Consider the following 18,647-nt stretch of genomic DNA (forward strand, 5'->3'; position numbering starts at 1 on the left):
TCTTTCTCCGGTTCATAGTTTTATATTCGAAGCCGCATATATTTTGACGACCAAAAAGTATTCGAAGCCGAATATTCGCCTTCGAATATACACTTTGAACCAGCCTTAATAGTAGTATTACATTTTCCTGCATGGTAGTAACCAAAGATAACATCTGCTTGTGTGGTTTTAATTTTAACATTGTAGTGTTGCAAAATTATTTTGTCCACTTCGCTCCATATCTTTTTATTTTTTTGCAACCAAAAAAAAGGGTTCAATATAATAATACATTACTTTGTTCTTTTCCTATTTTGTTAAGAAAGACTTTTGTTGCATAAATATTACTGGTTATTTTCCAATTCAATGTCATTAGCCTAGGTTCTTTTGTTGCCAGAATATTTTGCCAGAATATTTTTCCAAATTTTGCTCGAATTGAATTTCATATTTTTGAATTTATTTTCCCAAAAGGTTTGACATATTGGTTTAGTCGAAATCTTTATTTTATTTATTTTTTTATTTTACAAATTCGGTAAAATTACGCAATACATGCAAAAGGAAACAAAAGTAAAAATAGACCCAATGGGCTAGCCAGGAAGAGTCAGAAGCATCAAGACACTGTCACCAAAAGGTGTGACTCCTCCAACCCATTGGGGCAATTACATAAAAAGATATACTATTGCACTGTTTAAACACATTGTGTGTACATCCACATCACAAGGATGCACCCACCAGCCACCACACATGTCTCCCCCACCCACCAGCCAGGAACAAAAACCAGACCCATGCCACGTGGAGGTCACTCCAAATCATCCCCAAGCCACATTGCCTACATGAAGGAATACAGAAAACATTCCCAAACCAGGCAACCCGGTGACGACCCCAAGCGACCGGGACCCGGGACGAGTCCGGCATCCACCCAAGGCCAACAAATGGAAAGAGACACATGCAGCAGCCGACAAGCCCACCCGCCCGATATGGATGTACACATTATTACATTATTACAAGATGGAAATCTGCTCAGTGACCCCTACATGTACCTATCAGACACATGGATTTACCCCACCCCTCCTCCCCGACCCACCTGAACCCTACCAACCCACCCAGCAACACCCACTCCCACCCACCAGACCAACACAGGCCATGAAGACGGATAAAGTAGGTCACTGAGCAGAAAACCAAGACAACAAAATTTAAGAGTCCTGCTCTTCAGTACTATTATTTACTAAATAAGTTTTCAAATGTTTTTTAAAAGACTTTGTGCCCATGTACAAGATAAAATGATCCTTTACAGAATTTGGCAAACCAGCCCACAGGCGAGGGAAATTTACAGCAATGGTAAATTTGAAACTGTCAGTTTTGGGTGTGATATTATGATTAAAAACTAAGTTTTCTGAGTGACGTGTGTTTACAGACCAATTGCTGAAACCAAAAGTGTTACAATTTAATATACAAGTACAGGCAAAACATATAGACAAATATTTCCTTCTGTTGTTAAGATCCATGATGTTGAGTTGTTTGAGACGCTCCCCATATGATTGATCCCCCCGCCGTTGACCCAATATGAACCTGGTGGCACGACGTTGAATAGTTTCCAGGGTGCTAATGTGATTTTTGCGATAAACAAACCAAACTGGGGAACAGAAATCAATAATAGGTAAAACAAGGAAACGATACAGTGTAAGGAGAATATTTTGTTTTTTGATTTCCAACAACAGTTCTAAGAAAACCTAACAATCTATTGCACTTTTTGGTTACATAAGATACATGTACATTCCATGTGAGGTCAGAAGAAATCTGAACCCCAAGAAGACGAAGACTGTTCGCTTGAGAAAGCTTAGTATTAGACACAAGATAAATTGGAGAAGGCTTATTTTTACGACGGGTAATGCACATAACCTGACACTTTTGGGGATTTAGTTGGAGAGCATTATTCTCTGACCACCAGTGAAGCGTAGTAAGATCATTCTGAAGAATTTCAATATCAGAATCATTGGTAATTGTGCGAAATAAAAAGGTATCATCAGCGTATTGAAAAATCTTGGAACAGAGGTGAAGATGGAGGTCATTGACATAAATATTATTTGATAACATAGCTATCATCATAAAAGTATATGTCCTTGTTAATAACATTCTGATGTTTATTTTTGCATGTCTTTAAAATAGCTTGTTTTAGAGCTAAATATTGTATACAAACACTGGCTGGCTGTGGAAACCTACTTTAGATTTCGTCTAGTGAATGAAAGACACCGTTTTGATCATACAAGTCTGAAATACATATAATACCTCTTTTAGCCCACTCCTTGTAATACAATGTCTTACCCCTGCTAATTATACAAATATTGTTCCAAATAACTTCATCTCCCCAGTTTTGCACTTGGTTTTTGTCTTGAGTACTTTTTGTTGACAACCATACCTTGATTAGATTTCGGTAAAACATGGGCATCTCATTTATTATATATCTTACCACTGCATTGATATTTTCAAAATTACAGTTGCACTTAAAAATATGTACGCCTAACTGGGTTTTATTAATAATATATAAAGGAACATTTTTCCACGTGCTGATTTCTGGCGATGCCAACTTTTTTATCCATAACAACTTTAATGAGTCCAGAAATATTTTAAAATTGAACATTTTTAGGCCACCGTTGTCGTACTCGTTTACTAGTGTTGTTCTTTTAACCTTTTCCGAACCTCCCCATACAAACTTAAAAAACATACTATTTACTTTATTTACAAAACATTGTGGTAAGTCTATTATTGAACCTATGTATGAACATTTTGATGCCATCAAATTTTTTACTATGAGTATTTAACCAACCATTGATAGGTTTCTCATTGTCCAAGCTCTTATGGACTTTTCTATTGAGACCATTTTCGGTTCCCAATTTGCAGACAACTCTTCAATATTAATTGATGGGTTAACTACTACTCCTAATAATTTGACACTGTTGTTTGGTTCGAATTTCCAATTGATGTCACCGACGTTCTTTTTCAAACTTTTGCTTGCGCCAATCCAAACTGCGTCACTTTTTGTTTTATTAAGATGTAGACCTGAAACTTCTGTAAAACGGTCAAGGATTTCTATAACTCTATGTATTGACTTTTCATCCCTCACAAAGATTGTAGTGTCGTCGGCAAATTGAGTTATTTTAACTTCACCTTCCCCATAGTCTTTAAGGGGCAATTCAATACCCCGTATATCATTTGTTTGTCTTATCTTACTAGACATAATTTCTGACGCTATAAGAAATAATAAAGGAGATAAATTACAACCTTGTCTTAAACCTTCTTCTTGAAAGAAGAAATTTGACAAATGACCATTGTGTAATATACAACTTACAGTATTCTTAAACATAGTGGTTATCCATTTTTTCAATTGCATACCAAAATTTAATTTCTCAAGTGCAAATCAAATCAAATCTCTGTTTATCGTATTGAATGCTTCGAAAATCAATGCAAATCATAGCCCTTTCTACATTTTCCTTTTCTGTATATCTCAAAACATCTTCAACAAGGCGTATGTTTAAAGCTGCACCACGTTTTCTTAAAAAGCCATTTTGGTCTGTGTTAATTACGTTGGGTAAAACCTGATTTATTCTTGAGGCGAGCACTTTTGCTGCAATCTTGTAATCTATATTCAGTAATGTTATCGGTCTCAAATTATCCAATTTGTGTCTATTAAGTCCCTTCCCTTTGTGAATTAATATAATAATACCTCTTTTATGCGATGCTACGAGTTCTTCATTAAACGAATTTACAATCAATTGTCCTACCACTCTCCAATGACATTAAAAAAAATTCTGAAGTTAATCCATCAATCCCGTTTTCACATTCATCATTAGTAAGTAAACTCTCACATGACTCTTTATCTTCCTCAGATAACTGTTCAGAGTTCATATTTTCAACGAAATTATCAAACATAAGTTTTGTCGTTTGACCCCTTTTTCTGTACAATTCTTTGTAATAATCAACTTGCACTTTAATAATGTCTTCTTGATTACTTACATCATTTCCACTTGTATCAGTCGGATAAGTGATAGTTTTATTACTTACATTTCTTTTTTCAAGATTCATAAAATATTTTGTACATCTTTCCCCTTCTTCTGTCCATTTTGCTTTGCTTCTTATGATAAGTCCCTTCATGTGATGGTGATACAGTAATTCATATTCTAGTTTTACCTTGTCATATTCATGTACAAAACAATCATTATTTGGATCATCAGTTATCTTTTCAAATAACAGTTTCATTTTCTTCTCCAAATTTCTCATTTTAACTTCTTTATCTTTTTTACTACCTTTTGCAAAGTTAATAGAAAAAGTTCTTATTCTATTTTTGCAAAGATCCCACAATTGTCTGGCATTCAATATATTTTGACATTCCTGTGTAGTACCATTAACAAGTTTTTCTATACGCTCATTATATTCTTGGTCTTGCAATAGGCTATTATTTAGCTTCCAGTAACCAAGCCCTCTTTCTTGTTTTTGTAAAAGTAATTCCATTTCTACCGCCATATGGTCCGACCCAAAGCCCGGTATAATATCAATTTTTTCTGCATAGCTTTCAAAAGTACACGGTATCAACCAATAATCTAAAGTTGATTTTACCTTTGATGATTTTCTGCTCCATGTAAACCTTTTTTTATTTCCGTTTTTTCTTCTCCATATATCGATGAGATTTAAAGTTTCAAAAATCTCTTTAATTTTGTTTACACACTCGGATTTATAATATGAGTTGCTTCCAGTACCTAACATATCAAGATCTGGGTCAAATACAGTATTAAAATCCCCGCCTAATACATTGTGCTCGTTTAGGCCCACTCCATGCTTCAAAATACTTTGCTTAAGAAACTCAAAGAACCTCTTTCTGTCTTGCAGCTCATTTGGAGCATATAAACTGAGCTCAAAAAGAAACTTATAATTTTTCACAAGGTCATATCTTGAAATCCTGTCCATCAAATTGAACCAAAATTACACACAGGTTTACTTCAATACTCTACTCTTAACACATGTTAGTAACAAAGCAGTTATCCAACTGACACAACAGCAAAATGCACTGACATGGAACAGCTTCCTGGACCACATTCACACCCCAGCCCTGTGTCATGAAAAAAGTGTATGAAAAGCAGAAAGCAGCACCGTTTTATCATCTGTGCAAGGATCTTGTGTGCATTCTCACACATTTTTTGTGCTGGGTGCAAAATGTTGGGCTGTGAAAGTGGAGGAAGTCCAGGAAGCTGTCCCATGACAGTGCATTTTGCTGTTGTGTCAGTTGGATAACTGCTTGGTTACTGACATGTGGTTTGAGTAGAGTATTAAGGTAATCCTGTGTGTAATTTTGGTTCATTTTGATTGACAGTATTTTAAGATATGACCTTGTGATTCACAAGTTGTACAAAATTATAAGTTTCTTTTTGAGCTCAGTGTATATTCCATATATTAAGATTAACATTATCCATTTCAACTTTGACTCCGAGAAGTCTTCCTCATTATCTGCAAAAAACTGATTTGCCTCAATATTACTTTGTGGATTTATGAGAGTAAGTACACCTTTACTTCTATTAGTTCCATAGTTACCAAATATTTGACCTTCCCACTCTTTTGACCATTCAGAAATTTCATTTGTATTACAGTATACTTCTTGTAATATGGCAATATCATATTTATTACGCTTTAACCAGTCAAAGACAAGAGCACGCTTTTTTTTTTGTTCCGAAGTCCAGATACATTAAAGCTAATTAAGAAAAGACGCTCCATGATCATTGTTGGTTAATCGTTTCGCACATAATGTCTTCATTTGAAGATAGGACACATAATACATAATACAATTCTTTTTTCAATTTTTTTTACATCAGTCTAACTGTTTTATGGAGGGTCCTCATATGGTGTTTCATCCGAGGATGCCGACTTCATGGATTCATACTCTGACATACTGGCATACGGCGATGCATGTTCTGTTACATTTGGTGACGCTTGGCGTCCTTTCTTCTTTTCTTTTTGATCTCTGGGTGAAGTTGATATTTTCCCCTTCTTCTTGTCTTTCTTCTTTTGGCTGCTTCTGCTTTCCACGTGACTAGTATCTTGGGCGAGATTGGAGCCGGCTCCTTGCAAATGCGACCTAATGTCCGTTTGTTTTGTCAGCGTTTTGCTTTGTTTCTCAGTCTCAGGTACAGGGTCTCTCTGATCAGTTTTTTCTTCATTGCGATTTTGTCTAGGTTCGGATTGACTTTTCTGCGGTGATGCGGCTGATATTAACAAATCTTCTACTTTTTTTAGAATCTCTGGTGATGTGGGGCCTGATGCTGGTTGAATGCATTTGTCCAACAGTTCATGCAGGATTACAATCGATGGGTTTGGCGGCGGAGATTGAGGTGCCATATGTTGTGTCTTCTGATCAGGTGTTTGGTGAACTGCAACTGGATGGATTAAAAGTGCAGCTTGATCTACAACAGGACGGGCAGATGCAAGAGGTACTAGAGGCGCAGGAGCTTGGTCACAGTTGCTCTTGGTGTGCCCTCGTTCATTACATCTGAAACATGTCGGGCCAAGGTCCGCTGTTGGGCAGTTGTGCTTAGGGTCTTTTTATCTTTTCAGTTTCCGTAAGTCTTTTGTTCAGATACGAAAACGCAAGGGATTCAGTAAGTTACTGTAATCTGACTTCATTGTTAACTCTGAAGTACCAATCAGCTTATTTCAATAGAGGTGATTGCTTATGTCAATAAAATCGGGAGAGAACAGATTATGTTAACACCAGTGTTTTTAATGGCCTAGCGCCCTCTCGTCTTTAACATTGGTAAATCTATATTAATTTGACAAAATGCATGCCAATCCGAATGACAAAGTCCACTTTTTTCTGTAAAAACGTTGCAAATAAGCCCTAAAATCACAAAAGGTCCGCTTATGAGCCTGTCGAACCCCAAAGCACGTGTTCATGGCCACAGTGTCGCCCTTCCATCAATGTATATCTCCCTATTTTGCTTCCTCTTGAATGAATAGAATACATTATCTTTGCTCCAATGCAATTCTTTTGTTGTATTTCAATATAAATCATGATTACCAAATCACCACTTGTACGCGCCTCATTAGGAGATAATTGACTATTTTAGACGCTCGTTTCATCGCCAATATGAAAAACTTTTGCTTATAACTTGGCAAATGGTTAGTATATATTTCAATGCAAGACAATTTTTACGAGCCACTTACGTCTAGGCGTAAGTGCATATACACCAAACACAAGTCAATTGAAGCCGTACAATTTACCGCGAATTTAGGACCGTAAAATTTAGACTCTTCTTTTGTCTAGATTAGCACCCAACCGCACATCTCAAGGTTTTATGTAAAAATCTATATAACTTACCAAAACGAAAACTGAAATTGACGAGCTTCAAATTTTCAGTAACTAACAAAAGGCTAGAATAAAAGATTGGCCACACCTGGGAGACTACCACTTCAGAATAGCAATGACTTACAAAAACTATTACGGTTACGGAAACAGAAACTGAAAAGATAAAACGACGATGGTATGTCCATTGTTATTACAAAGAAAGCATTTTAGTTGCGGTTTGTCTGGGCATTCTCTTGCAGGGTGGTTCAAATAGCAGTGATGGCAATTTATAGGTGGCTGTCCGTTGTAGTAGACAACTACCTGCGCATCAATTAGTTTGTTCTGGTTTCTTGGGTCGGGGATTTGTATGTCCGAGTAACGTAACTTATGTTCATATATCTCCGACACCATACAGACTCTATGACCTGTATATAGGTGTTTAAAGCGCTTTGTAATGTCGTTTTCTTCTCTTCTACTCCGATCCTCTTCCTTATGTCTAGATACCATGGTTTCACGCTTGGCCCATGTATCGACCCACTGCTCAACGTATTCGTCCGATATGGACTGTGGAAGTTCATGAATACTCAGTCTTATTCCTCTTTTTTGCGCATTCCGTATATCAAACTGTAATCTTCAAGTGGACAGGTTTTGTCCTTTAACGTGATCACATCATTTGCCAATACACGAACCTTTGCTTGTAGAGTTGATACTGTGACAGTCCATATACTGTAATCAGAATGGTATTGGGCTGATAATATATCGTTCGGTGTAATGGCGTCTTTATCATTTGTAACTGTATTCTCGTATATCGCCTGTGCCATCTCTATATTTGTTAGTCTGATATTACGCGGTACCTTTACTCTGATCCACAGATCCGGATCTTTCAATTGCTTTACTGCTAGTTCCTCCTCATTTGTAATCGTGTTTTCTGCATTATCCAATCTTACCGTTTCGTCCTTGTCCGCCATGACTACACACCGCGGTAGGTTTGAATGGTGATCAGTGAAGTGTGGATGTGCATATAGCATACAGTGAACACGACACGTACAGCTATGCACAAGCTACGCTGTTATAGCAAGTGCACGATGACTGTTTTAAAGTTGTTACAGTTGTAATTTCTCTTCAATTTTGCGACAGTTTTTATCAGAATTTACCTCAAGTGGATCCTGGTGCTACAAGGAAAGGACAGATATATTGTAGTCCTTATATCTCAACCAAATTTCGTGAAAAAAATTAGGTTTTACTCGCACACGATGTGAACCACGTCCGACGTTGATGACTGCATCAACACTTTTTTCTTCAATATTATAATTATGGTCACAGCAAATACTCTTTAAATTCTTCCTTTTTTTATGTCGTCAAAAGGTGTGTGGTCTAGTTGTTCTTTATCATGCATGTGGATATAAAAATGCGACATTTCTTACGAGAACATGATTTATCATTATATCATAACATAATAATTTTGGTTTGTGTTATATTGGTAAAGCTGCCGTGATTTTCCTACAAGGTAATTGTGAGGCCCATGTTTATCCTTGTTTACAGCAAGCAAGCTGGACAGTACAGCAAAGCTCTAGAATTAGTTGAGAAGATACTCCATGATGAGAAAGAAAAGCATCACGCAGATCCTGCAACTTTAGCAAACCTGTACTATCTCGGTGCTGATATACACAGGGAGGTAAAAGTATTATTCTCTTGTTGCATTGAAAGCCTCAATTCAGGAACCAACTGATATACACGTGGTCCACTTTTCCTGTTTAAAGGGATTTTTTATGCTGTTTGAATGACTTTGGATCGCCATACGGGCTGACATACTAATTTGAATTAAATCCTTTGCACTGTATGCATAACCACAATTTTAGCCCTCCGCTAGGCATAGTTACGCCTCCGTGTCAACATCATGCTTTGATGATTTTCTCCAAAACTGAGCATTTGTACATAAGTCTGATGTCACAGTTAGATTTGTCAAGTTTTTTTCTGTCCAAAATATGTATACTTTCACAACCAATTTAGCAAGAATGAGGCCCAATAGTTTCCATTATTCAATGTTGATAACAACTTAAAGGGTTCTGTGATGTGCCCTCAGTAATTTAATTTGAAGATTTATCTCTGTTTACAAAGTTACATGAGTGATGACATTTTGGGGGAATTCCCCTCTCAAATTGAGCAAAACAAGTTGAATCATATTTAATTTGGAATATTTGGAAACCCCCCGAGGTTGTTAAGTGAAAGTGATGTAATGAAATTCCTCTAAGGAAGTGATGTAATGAGAAAGGTTAATGTTATAAGTAAGACTTGGGAATTTCCCAGATTGAGCATAGTGTGAAGTAAATGGCCCATAATAGAATGGGGTTTTTCCAATGCTTGATATATAAGAAAATGTAAACACAATTATTGTCACAGTTGATAGCCTGTTGATCTGGGCTAGCTAGCTAATATGCTTACAGTCCAATTCCTTCAAAGAAAGGAAATTGCAAACCAGAAATATTTTATGTAGTCAAAGTACTACTATTTGCCAGTGTTGTCGGAGAAGATCTAGAATACGTCAAAGAACGTACTTCTTCCAAGAAAAGAATATATATTCTTCTGTCGACTTGCTGAAGTCTGGTGTTTAGATTCAACGCAACTGTCAAAATAAGTGGGGACAACTGCATCGCAGTCCTGCTTCCTGAAGATATTGTGTGAAAGGTGGAAATAGCACAAAGTTTGGAGAAAGCAGCGCAAGGAGTTAAGTTTAGAGAAAGCAGCGCCAGGAGATAACGGCAAGGAGAAAGCAACACCATTTTTGTGTGAGGATTTTATACACAAGGATATTTATAAACTGTACAATGGACGCTGATTTTCATAGGACAAGTGAATAAGGATATATTACATCAGTCGTCCAGAACATTGCAAGAACTTTATGATCACCAAGAAGAAGAATGCTGGCTAAGTACTTAATAGATAAAGAGTGATTATATTTGATTATTGTGTATGTGCATTTGTTGTCATATATTGTACCAATCATAACGTGCTTTCAAATAAAGACTTAGATTTTGTTAGCTTAATCAAACAGTGTATTTGTGTTGTGCATTCGTGTGAGTTCGGGTAAAAGGTGATTTTGGCCTTGAGTCAAGTACGACTCGTAACAGTTCTCATCTTTTAATGATCTTGTCTTACACTTTTGACTAGATGCTGAATGCTGTCACATACACCAAGGATTGTGACCCAGATTTCATAAAGAAACAAATTGACTACGCCAGGAAAGGACTTGAAATACGTCGTGATGTGATGGTGAAGGGTGGCATTAATCAAGATGACAACAAAGTAGGTACAACAATATCACACTAGGTTACTTCGTTATATTCTTCGTTGTTGATATTCGGTTTTACCAATTATAAAGTAGCATGGTATTTTGTGGATCAAGCCTCATCTTACAAAATCAATTGGGCGAAACTGACGTGAATCTACATGCATGTTTCCAAAATAATGTAATTTTAATTAGACTTCAGTTTTGTTACGTATTGGGTGATTATTTTTTTGTTGCCATTTATTTCTTGGTAGAAGAAGCTTAATCCAATACGTATCAAATTGTTACACATTGGGCTTATGTGTTGGGCTCTTACAACATCTTCTTACACTGCGCACGTAAAGATTTAACCTAGTATAGGTGCAGCGCGAATTCTGTTCTGTGGGCATTTGACACATAGTTATTACAAACTGTTCACAAAAAGTATCAATATTTGTAACGATATTTCTTGTGAGCAGTTTATTATGCGTATTGTATTTTCATTTGCATCACTAAACTATATCGAGATGCTATTGTAAACTAATAAATGAGTTGCTACCGCCGGGATTGTGGTTTGATAATCAAATGAATAAAAAAATATTTGCTCTATACATTTATGCTTTTAAATCCCACTAGTTTAAAATCGGACGACTTTTGCGGGTTTTAACAGCTGGACTAAGCGATTGGTCGGAATCAATGAAAGGTGAGAAGCCTGGTGAGGAGGCTCGAGGTGAAGCAAAACGATGTATCAATGAAGCGGTGGAGATATTTACACAGGTCGCCATTATGTCAGTGACTAGAGACGAGACACATAAATAAATTGACAGGACATTAATACAATTTAGCGTGATTTGGTCGAGGTGTTCTGGAGGTGTCATAACTATCATTATATTTGCTTATTTTTGCCCTCCTTGTCCCACTTCATTTATTTCTAGTTTGGATAACTTTACAACATATTATATTTATTTTAAGCAAATGTTTGTATGAAAAAACACCCAGTGTGTTAAAGTTTAGTTGTCCTTCCATTTCAAATATAAAGAACCATATACTAGGAGTAAGAATGTCCGCCCCAGGCCTACCCCCATTTCATTAGGTCCTTTGTCGTTACGTTATTGCTCTCTAGCTATTTCAGTTTATATCTTTTACTGCAATTTAGCTTTTTGCTGGCTAGGCAGTAGCGTAGGCAAGGGTCAGCTCCCGCCTTCTTTATGAGACCCGCACCTAGGGATGCTGGATGTTGTGGTATTTTAGATTTTTAGGCATTTTTTATGCGTATATTGGACATTTCCGTCCAATCCCCCTTCAAATGTAACCATGCCCCTGTGCCCCGTTTGGAAAAAATCTGGCTAAGCCACTGACTGTGACTCTCTGCAAATTTAACATTAATATGTAACAAATCAGTCTTTGATTACTTTCTCTATACTTTCATTTCAGGTTAACGGAAAAGATCATCCATTTACTAAAAGAGTACACAAAAAGCTTGCAGAAGACAGATATGTAAGCATCAAGAAAGAAAAGGATGCTGAGAAATTATCATTGGCTACAATCCGATGATCATAATGAATTACCCTAATGGGGAATCTTTGATACGAGGAATGGTCAATATGTTCCCGCAACTATTATTTATTTCTGCTCAAGCATGACTTTGTTGACTGTTACTTATGATAAATACTTTGTTTGTACCATTTGTCTTTCAAAACACCATAGCAATAGATGAATACAGTTTTTAACAGATCGTCCTGCACTACAAGCAGAAAATTGGCCTCATCACCTGTGCATAGATTGAATACAATACTGCTCTTTTCAAAGATATTAATCTTACAGGTACAAGCATGATTGTAAACCAAAGCTATGGCTCCGTTATGTTGACAATATATAAACTACGCAAAAAAAGTTTCTTTATGGTTAGGGAATTTACCCACTATTAAAATTTAGCAAGCAATTTTGTACGTTTGCTAAATAATTGCATGCGGGAGATTGTCCTGCGCATTTTGACACCTCAATCACTACCCTACGACACTCCTGAGAAAAGATATGAATGTTTAAGTAACACGAGGTCGAAAAATGAAAATGGCAAAGAAGCCTATTCAATGGTTTTAGAGCTGATTCACTGATCCAAGACGGTTTCATTATTCCCGCCGTTTCAATTTTAATTTAAAGCATTTTAATTGATGCATGTTAGATAATCCTTTGCTTATTGTGCAGATGAATGATCAAAGACAAAGGTAAGTGGGTACTAAGACATTTACGTTTTGAGAGATGGATTTGGAAAAGGGATTCAAACCAGTCATGATTACAGCGCCATTCCTGGAAGCAGAAGGAATTGAGACACCTGGGTGGCCCCACAGAAGCCCTGATCTTAACCCCTTGGAGAACCTTTGTGATCAGCACAAGAGACAAGTCAACAAGAAGATAAAGGCAGATACAACTCTGGTGGGATTGCGTCGCATCGTTATCAACGAGTGGAACGGGGTTGAGCAAGGTAACATTCGACGCCTCATTAGGAGCATGAGATGCCGCGTGGCTGCCAATGGAAGCCAACGGTGGACACACAAAATATTGAAAGACTGGTAAAGAAAGAGATTAATCTAAAGTGAAGTTGGAAGCGGCAGTATGATGCCTGAAATGTGCTCAGCAATTAAACAAAAAATGTTATATGCATGTTTGTTGTTTTTTGTGTTCTTTTATGCTGAAAACTTGAATAGGCCTTTTGCAATTTTCATTTTTCGACCTCGTCTTACTTAAACATTCACATCTTTTTGCAGGAGTGTCGTAGAGTCGTGATTGAGGTGTCAAAATGCGCAGGACAATCACTCGCGTGCGATTATTTAGCAAACGTACAAAATTAGTCGCTAGATTTTAATACTGGGTAAATTTCCTAACCATAAAGAAACTTTTTTTGCGTAGTGTATATTGGACGGAGGTTATCTGCAGCTAAAGTGTGCTTTTTGGTGCTTACGACGACTCAAAATGAGATCAAAATGTACATTTTTCTCAAGTTGGCGCTTTTCACATGACATCACTTATTGACATCAGTCCTTAATACGACGTCAGGTCAGTTACCAATAATTTAAAGGAGAATGCAAGTGATGAAAACATATTCTTTTAAATGTTATAAACATAATTATTGAACACATATCCACTGCTTTTACTGAAAACGGAACTGCATTTACCATAAAATCAAATAAAACGTGCCTGTTCCAGCCCCGTGATATTTAGATTTTATTTCATACATTTCAGTGTGGGTATAGTGACGTCGTCATACACATAAAGGTTTTGAATAGCTATGACATCACCCTGTACCCGCACTCGAGCGCGAAGCTATCCCAACGGCACGTTCGACACTGACGTGAAACTTAAATACCACATGGTGAGAAATGGCACATTTGTTTGATATCGTGGTAAATATCATCCCGTTTTCGGTAAAACAAGGGTATATGTGTTCAATCATTACGTTTACAACAGATTAAAGCATGTGTTTTCATTAGGACTTTTCTCCTTTAATAGCGGAACTCCCTCGTCCAAAACAAAAGGTACCACTTTATGAATAACTTGTCGGGCAAATCAATTCGCATCACAGGAACTATGCGTTATAATAATTAATAATCAAAGCAGCAAATAATTAACATTGTTTTATTATACACTGGAAATATTATGATGGATAATAACTTGTGCAAATGCACTTGGAGTTTACGTCTCCAGCCTTACTTCTCTCGACCAAAATTAATTCTAAAGGCGTCGGTTGAGTATCTTACTAGTACTGCACTCAGTTAATTACCCTTGTTATAAACAATTTTTATAATGAACGTTTCCTAAATGTATGACCTTAACCAATTGTAGATCAATTCAAATCGAATTTTAAGCCCACATATAGTTGAAATACCACTTTAGACACGTGCTTTTTTCACTAGCCAAACTAGTTCTTCCTCTTCCTAATATTTTATCGCTTTATAAATTTTACATGCTTGCTTGACCATACTAAATAATATATATGCCTATAGGTTTTAAATATACATAAGTAATATGTGACCTAAACTAATTATTTTAACCTAACATTATATACTCTTAAAACTACATCTAGCTATAGGTTTAGTGCCAAAGTAATATGCTGATAATCCAGGTTATGATAAAGTATAATGTATATTATTTAACATAATAGTTCCTCATAATAACACATTTTAAACCACACTTTTGTACATTTACAATTAGTGGGGTTTTAGCGGGTTCGCTGTCGGACCAGTTTAGACTTTTGCATATATTTATCCCCGTTTCTTCTTTTCAAATAATCCTAGTACGATAATTTATCGTGAACATAAATTTTAAACGAAACTGTTTCTGTTATGTTGTTTTGTTATACTAATAATTATAATTGTATGAGAAAGCCATCATTATTCCTTAGAGATATTTTTGTTTTTGCTTTTGTAAATTTACAATAATTGCATTATACAAGAATATAGAAAAAAATTAGGACTGTTTTTTGTAATTTTTCCATGAAAGTAGCTCTCTCCATACCTATTAACTAGATATACAGAATTATAAAGGTCTAACATATAATAGATAATATAAAGCATAATAACAGGTCTTTCTATTACAAGATTCATTGATTCAAAACCTGGGTATAACATGTACAATAACAAGATACATATTATTCCGAACAGTTTAGCAAGAGTATTATAAAATATTAATTATCCTAGCCTGGAAAAAGAACAAGGCGAAAGCAAGAGAAGATCTCTTAGAAAGGAGTGTGAGCTATTTAGTATAAGGCCAGTTTCCCAGACATAATTGCAATTCAACAACTAAATGCCATTTGTATGCACACGGTTGCTATCTAAACAGAATTTAGCAGAGCTGTTTCAATGACAGTAGCTTTCCCCAAACTATATGACTAGGTATACAAATATAAAGTTTCACATATAAGTGATAAAACATAATGAAACATACATACTGTTCTATTACAACCTGCAATTTTTAATAACCATGATAACTGGTCAGATCATTTTAACGATGTTTGTATGTTTGTGTGTATTTAATAACTATACTTACATGCACCTACATCTAGACACATAATAGATACAAACGATGCTTAATATAGCGCATTACCAAATATGAGCAATGCGCTTTACATGCAACAAATAAATAAGTAAGTCCATGTGTTTTGAACTCGCCATCGGGCTCGCCATCCAAAAAAGGTACCGGTGTTGAATTTTTCCAGATCCTTCCTCCCATAAGTTACATAACTTGACAACCACATACACTACAGACATAATTGCGGTGTCAATTTAAAGCCGAAACTTCATACTGATGGCGCTATTTATCTAAAAAATTTGTTTGCATCTTTACACGGGGTACACACTTGTATAATGACATTAAAACATCAGAAAAATGAGTAACAAATATCAAGGAAATTTTCTAAAAAATTATCATGAAGTGAAAGAAATCACTCATATTATTGGGCTAAGTTAAACTTAAAATATATGTAAATAGCGCCCTCAATTTGTACACAAATAAACAATTTTACCACAAAAAGGCATAAAAAGATGACAATTGGTTAAGAAAGTAAAATCTATGTTAAAATAGCTAAATAATATAGTATCGCACGCAATCCTTGTCTCCTAAACTAAAGTTAGCTATATATACAATCTTGGTTAATGTGAACATTTTAACCAAATGTTTCCTAACAGCTAGGCCAACACCTAAAACGCTGTTTACTTAACGTTTACTGATACCTTAGATTAAAAAGGTACCATTTATTTATACATAATTTCGAATTTGGAAAAAAATGGTGGTCAGAACGACATAGAAGAGCAGGAACAGAACTAGAAAGACTGCTTCTTGTATGTCTTCCATGACAATACCTTTCTCCAAAACTATATAAGTAGGGATGCATGCATAATTTAAACGTTTCACGTACATATAATAGAAAATGTAAAACACAATATTTATTTTTAGATATCTTAAATATAGAGATATTTTGCTCTATAACGCCGTTTTCCCCAATGAAATCGGACATTCCTACGCAAAGATAAGTTTGTAAGTTGTGGTATTACAAAATTGGAAATAGAGATATCTGCCAAATATTATTGACAATTATGTACATGCATATGTACATTGAAAAATGTCTGAAAAAATACAACATGCCAGTCATATTTCGGTCTGAAATTATTAGATAATATTTTAAACATTAAACATTTACATCACAAATTTGCAATAAACTCAAATTGTGGAAAAATAACCCGGGCAGATTTCTGGCTATTTCTCCATTAACGATCCTGCCCCAAAGTGTCTGCTTTCGATATACCACGTCACAATTACAGGCTGTTCTATTACAAGATGCGATGTTTTAAAAGCTGTTTATAATGACAAAATATGTATTACTCAGAAACAGTTCATCAAGAATAATATAAAATCATAATTATCATGGCCTGGAAAAGGAACAATACAGGAGTGTCAGCTTAGTATTTTTATATTAGGCCATTTTCCTAGACAGAATTTACAATTCAACAAAAAACCAACACATGCTATATTCATGTTAGTATAGGTTGCTATCTAAACAGAATTTAGCAGGGCTGTTTCTTGTGTGTCTCTAGAGTATAGTAAACATAGCTTTTTACACCTTTTTATGTATTTTTTTTTCAACTTGAATAAGTAATGAACCGTAAATATTGATAGTATCGCAATCTATATCTCCTTAACTATAACTCTTAGCTACAACAATCTTGCTTAACATATGAGCATTTACAACAAATAATAATGTACAATTCAACAAAAACCAACACATGCTATATATATGTTAGTATAGGTTGCTATCTAAACAGAATTTAGCAGGGCTGTTTCTTGTGTGTCTCTAGAGTATAGTAAACATAGCTTTTTACATCTTTTTATGTATTTTTTTTTCAACTTGAATAAGTAATGAATCGTAAATATTGATAGTTTCGCAATCTATATCTCCTTAACTATAACTAGCTACAACAATCTTGCTTAACATATGAGCATTTACAACAAATAATAATGTACAATTCAACAAAAAACCAACACATGCTATATATATGTTAGTATAGGTTGCTATCTAAACAGAATTTAGCAGGGCTGTTTCTTGTGTGTCTCTAGAGTATAGTAAACATAGCTTTTACATCTTTTTATGTATTTTTTTTCAACTTGAATAAGTAATGAACCGTAAATATTGATAGTATCGCAATCTATATCTCCTTAACTATAACTAGCTACAACAATCTTGCTTAACATATGAGCATTTACCACAAATAATGTATATTAACCGCTAGGCCATAATTTGTTATATACAGGGTAATTAATAATGCTGACGTTTACCGATACCTTAGATTAGCCAAGGCACCATTTATTCATGTACATAGTTTCGGAAGAAACTTTGAATTTGGAAAAAAAATCCTGATATAAGTTATCATTTCAGGTGAACACATATTCACACACGTTTGCTAACTACGCAAAATCTAGCAAGACTGTTTCTTGTGTTTCTTAGCTATCGCCTTAACTACATAACTATGGATACATATATAAAAGTAGAAGCCATAATAGATAATATCAAACAGAATAATAATAACTTATACATATTACAACTTTACAAGTGAAAATATTTTAAAGCTGTGTATAGATCAGTTTATATATGCTAATCATGCCTTTGCCTCAGCTTACTTCAGGTCAAAACACCAAGCACCGAGACAAAGGTTTCTTTTTGGGGCCTTAGTGAAAACCGATTGCCCAATTTGTGTCAAACAAAAATCAATTTGTTTAAAATATGCTCATCGCATTTTCTAATTTCCTGAATGTGCCTGCTATATGTTCGAGTAAAATAAAGTTAGGAATATGATATAAGGTACTCTGGGTAAGCTTGTGAGTCGTGAAATACTACAAACACTCCAGGAGCATTTGTATTGTCTACCACACAATCATACATTTCTGTCGGACTGTTCGGCTTCGGTGGTGGTGATACCATATTCGGACTTCCCTGCACGAATTCGCCAGTTAACACTTTGCACATATACATGTGCTTGTAGTTTTTTGGTCCAGACGGTGCAGCATACCTATCCGAGTAGTCGGCACCTT

The 18,647-nt window shown here is 35.5% G+C and overlaps 1 protein-coding gene across 1 annotated transcript in view; it reads left to right on the forward strand.

Moving 5' to 3' along the window:
• Window positions 1-12,440, forward strand: part of LOC140163932 (uncharacterized) — a 51,919-nt gene extending 39,479 nt beyond the window's left edge. Inside the window, exons 7-10 of the mRNA XM_072187235.1 lie at window positions 8,846-8,978; window positions 10,472-10,606; window positions 11,205-11,345; window positions 12,003-12,440. Coding sequence (XP_072043336.1) covers window positions 8,846-8,978; window positions 10,472-10,606; window positions 11,205-11,345; window positions 12,003-12,122 — 529 coding nt within the window. The 3' untranslated portion in view covers window positions 12,123-12,440. The remainder of the gene's footprint in view (window positions 1-8,845; window positions 8,979-10,471; window positions 10,607-11,204; window positions 11,346-12,002) is intronic.
• Window positions 12,441-18,647: the final 6,207 nt, after the last annotated feature.

The sequence above is a fragment of the Amphiura filiformis genome, chromosome 11 (genome assembly GCF_039555335.1).
Source record: "Amphiura filiformis chromosome 11, Afil_fr2py, whole genome shotgun sequence".
Classification (NCBI taxonomy): Eukaryota; Metazoa; Echinodermata; class Ophiuroidea; order Amphilepidida; family Amphiuridae; genus Amphiura; species Amphiura filiformis.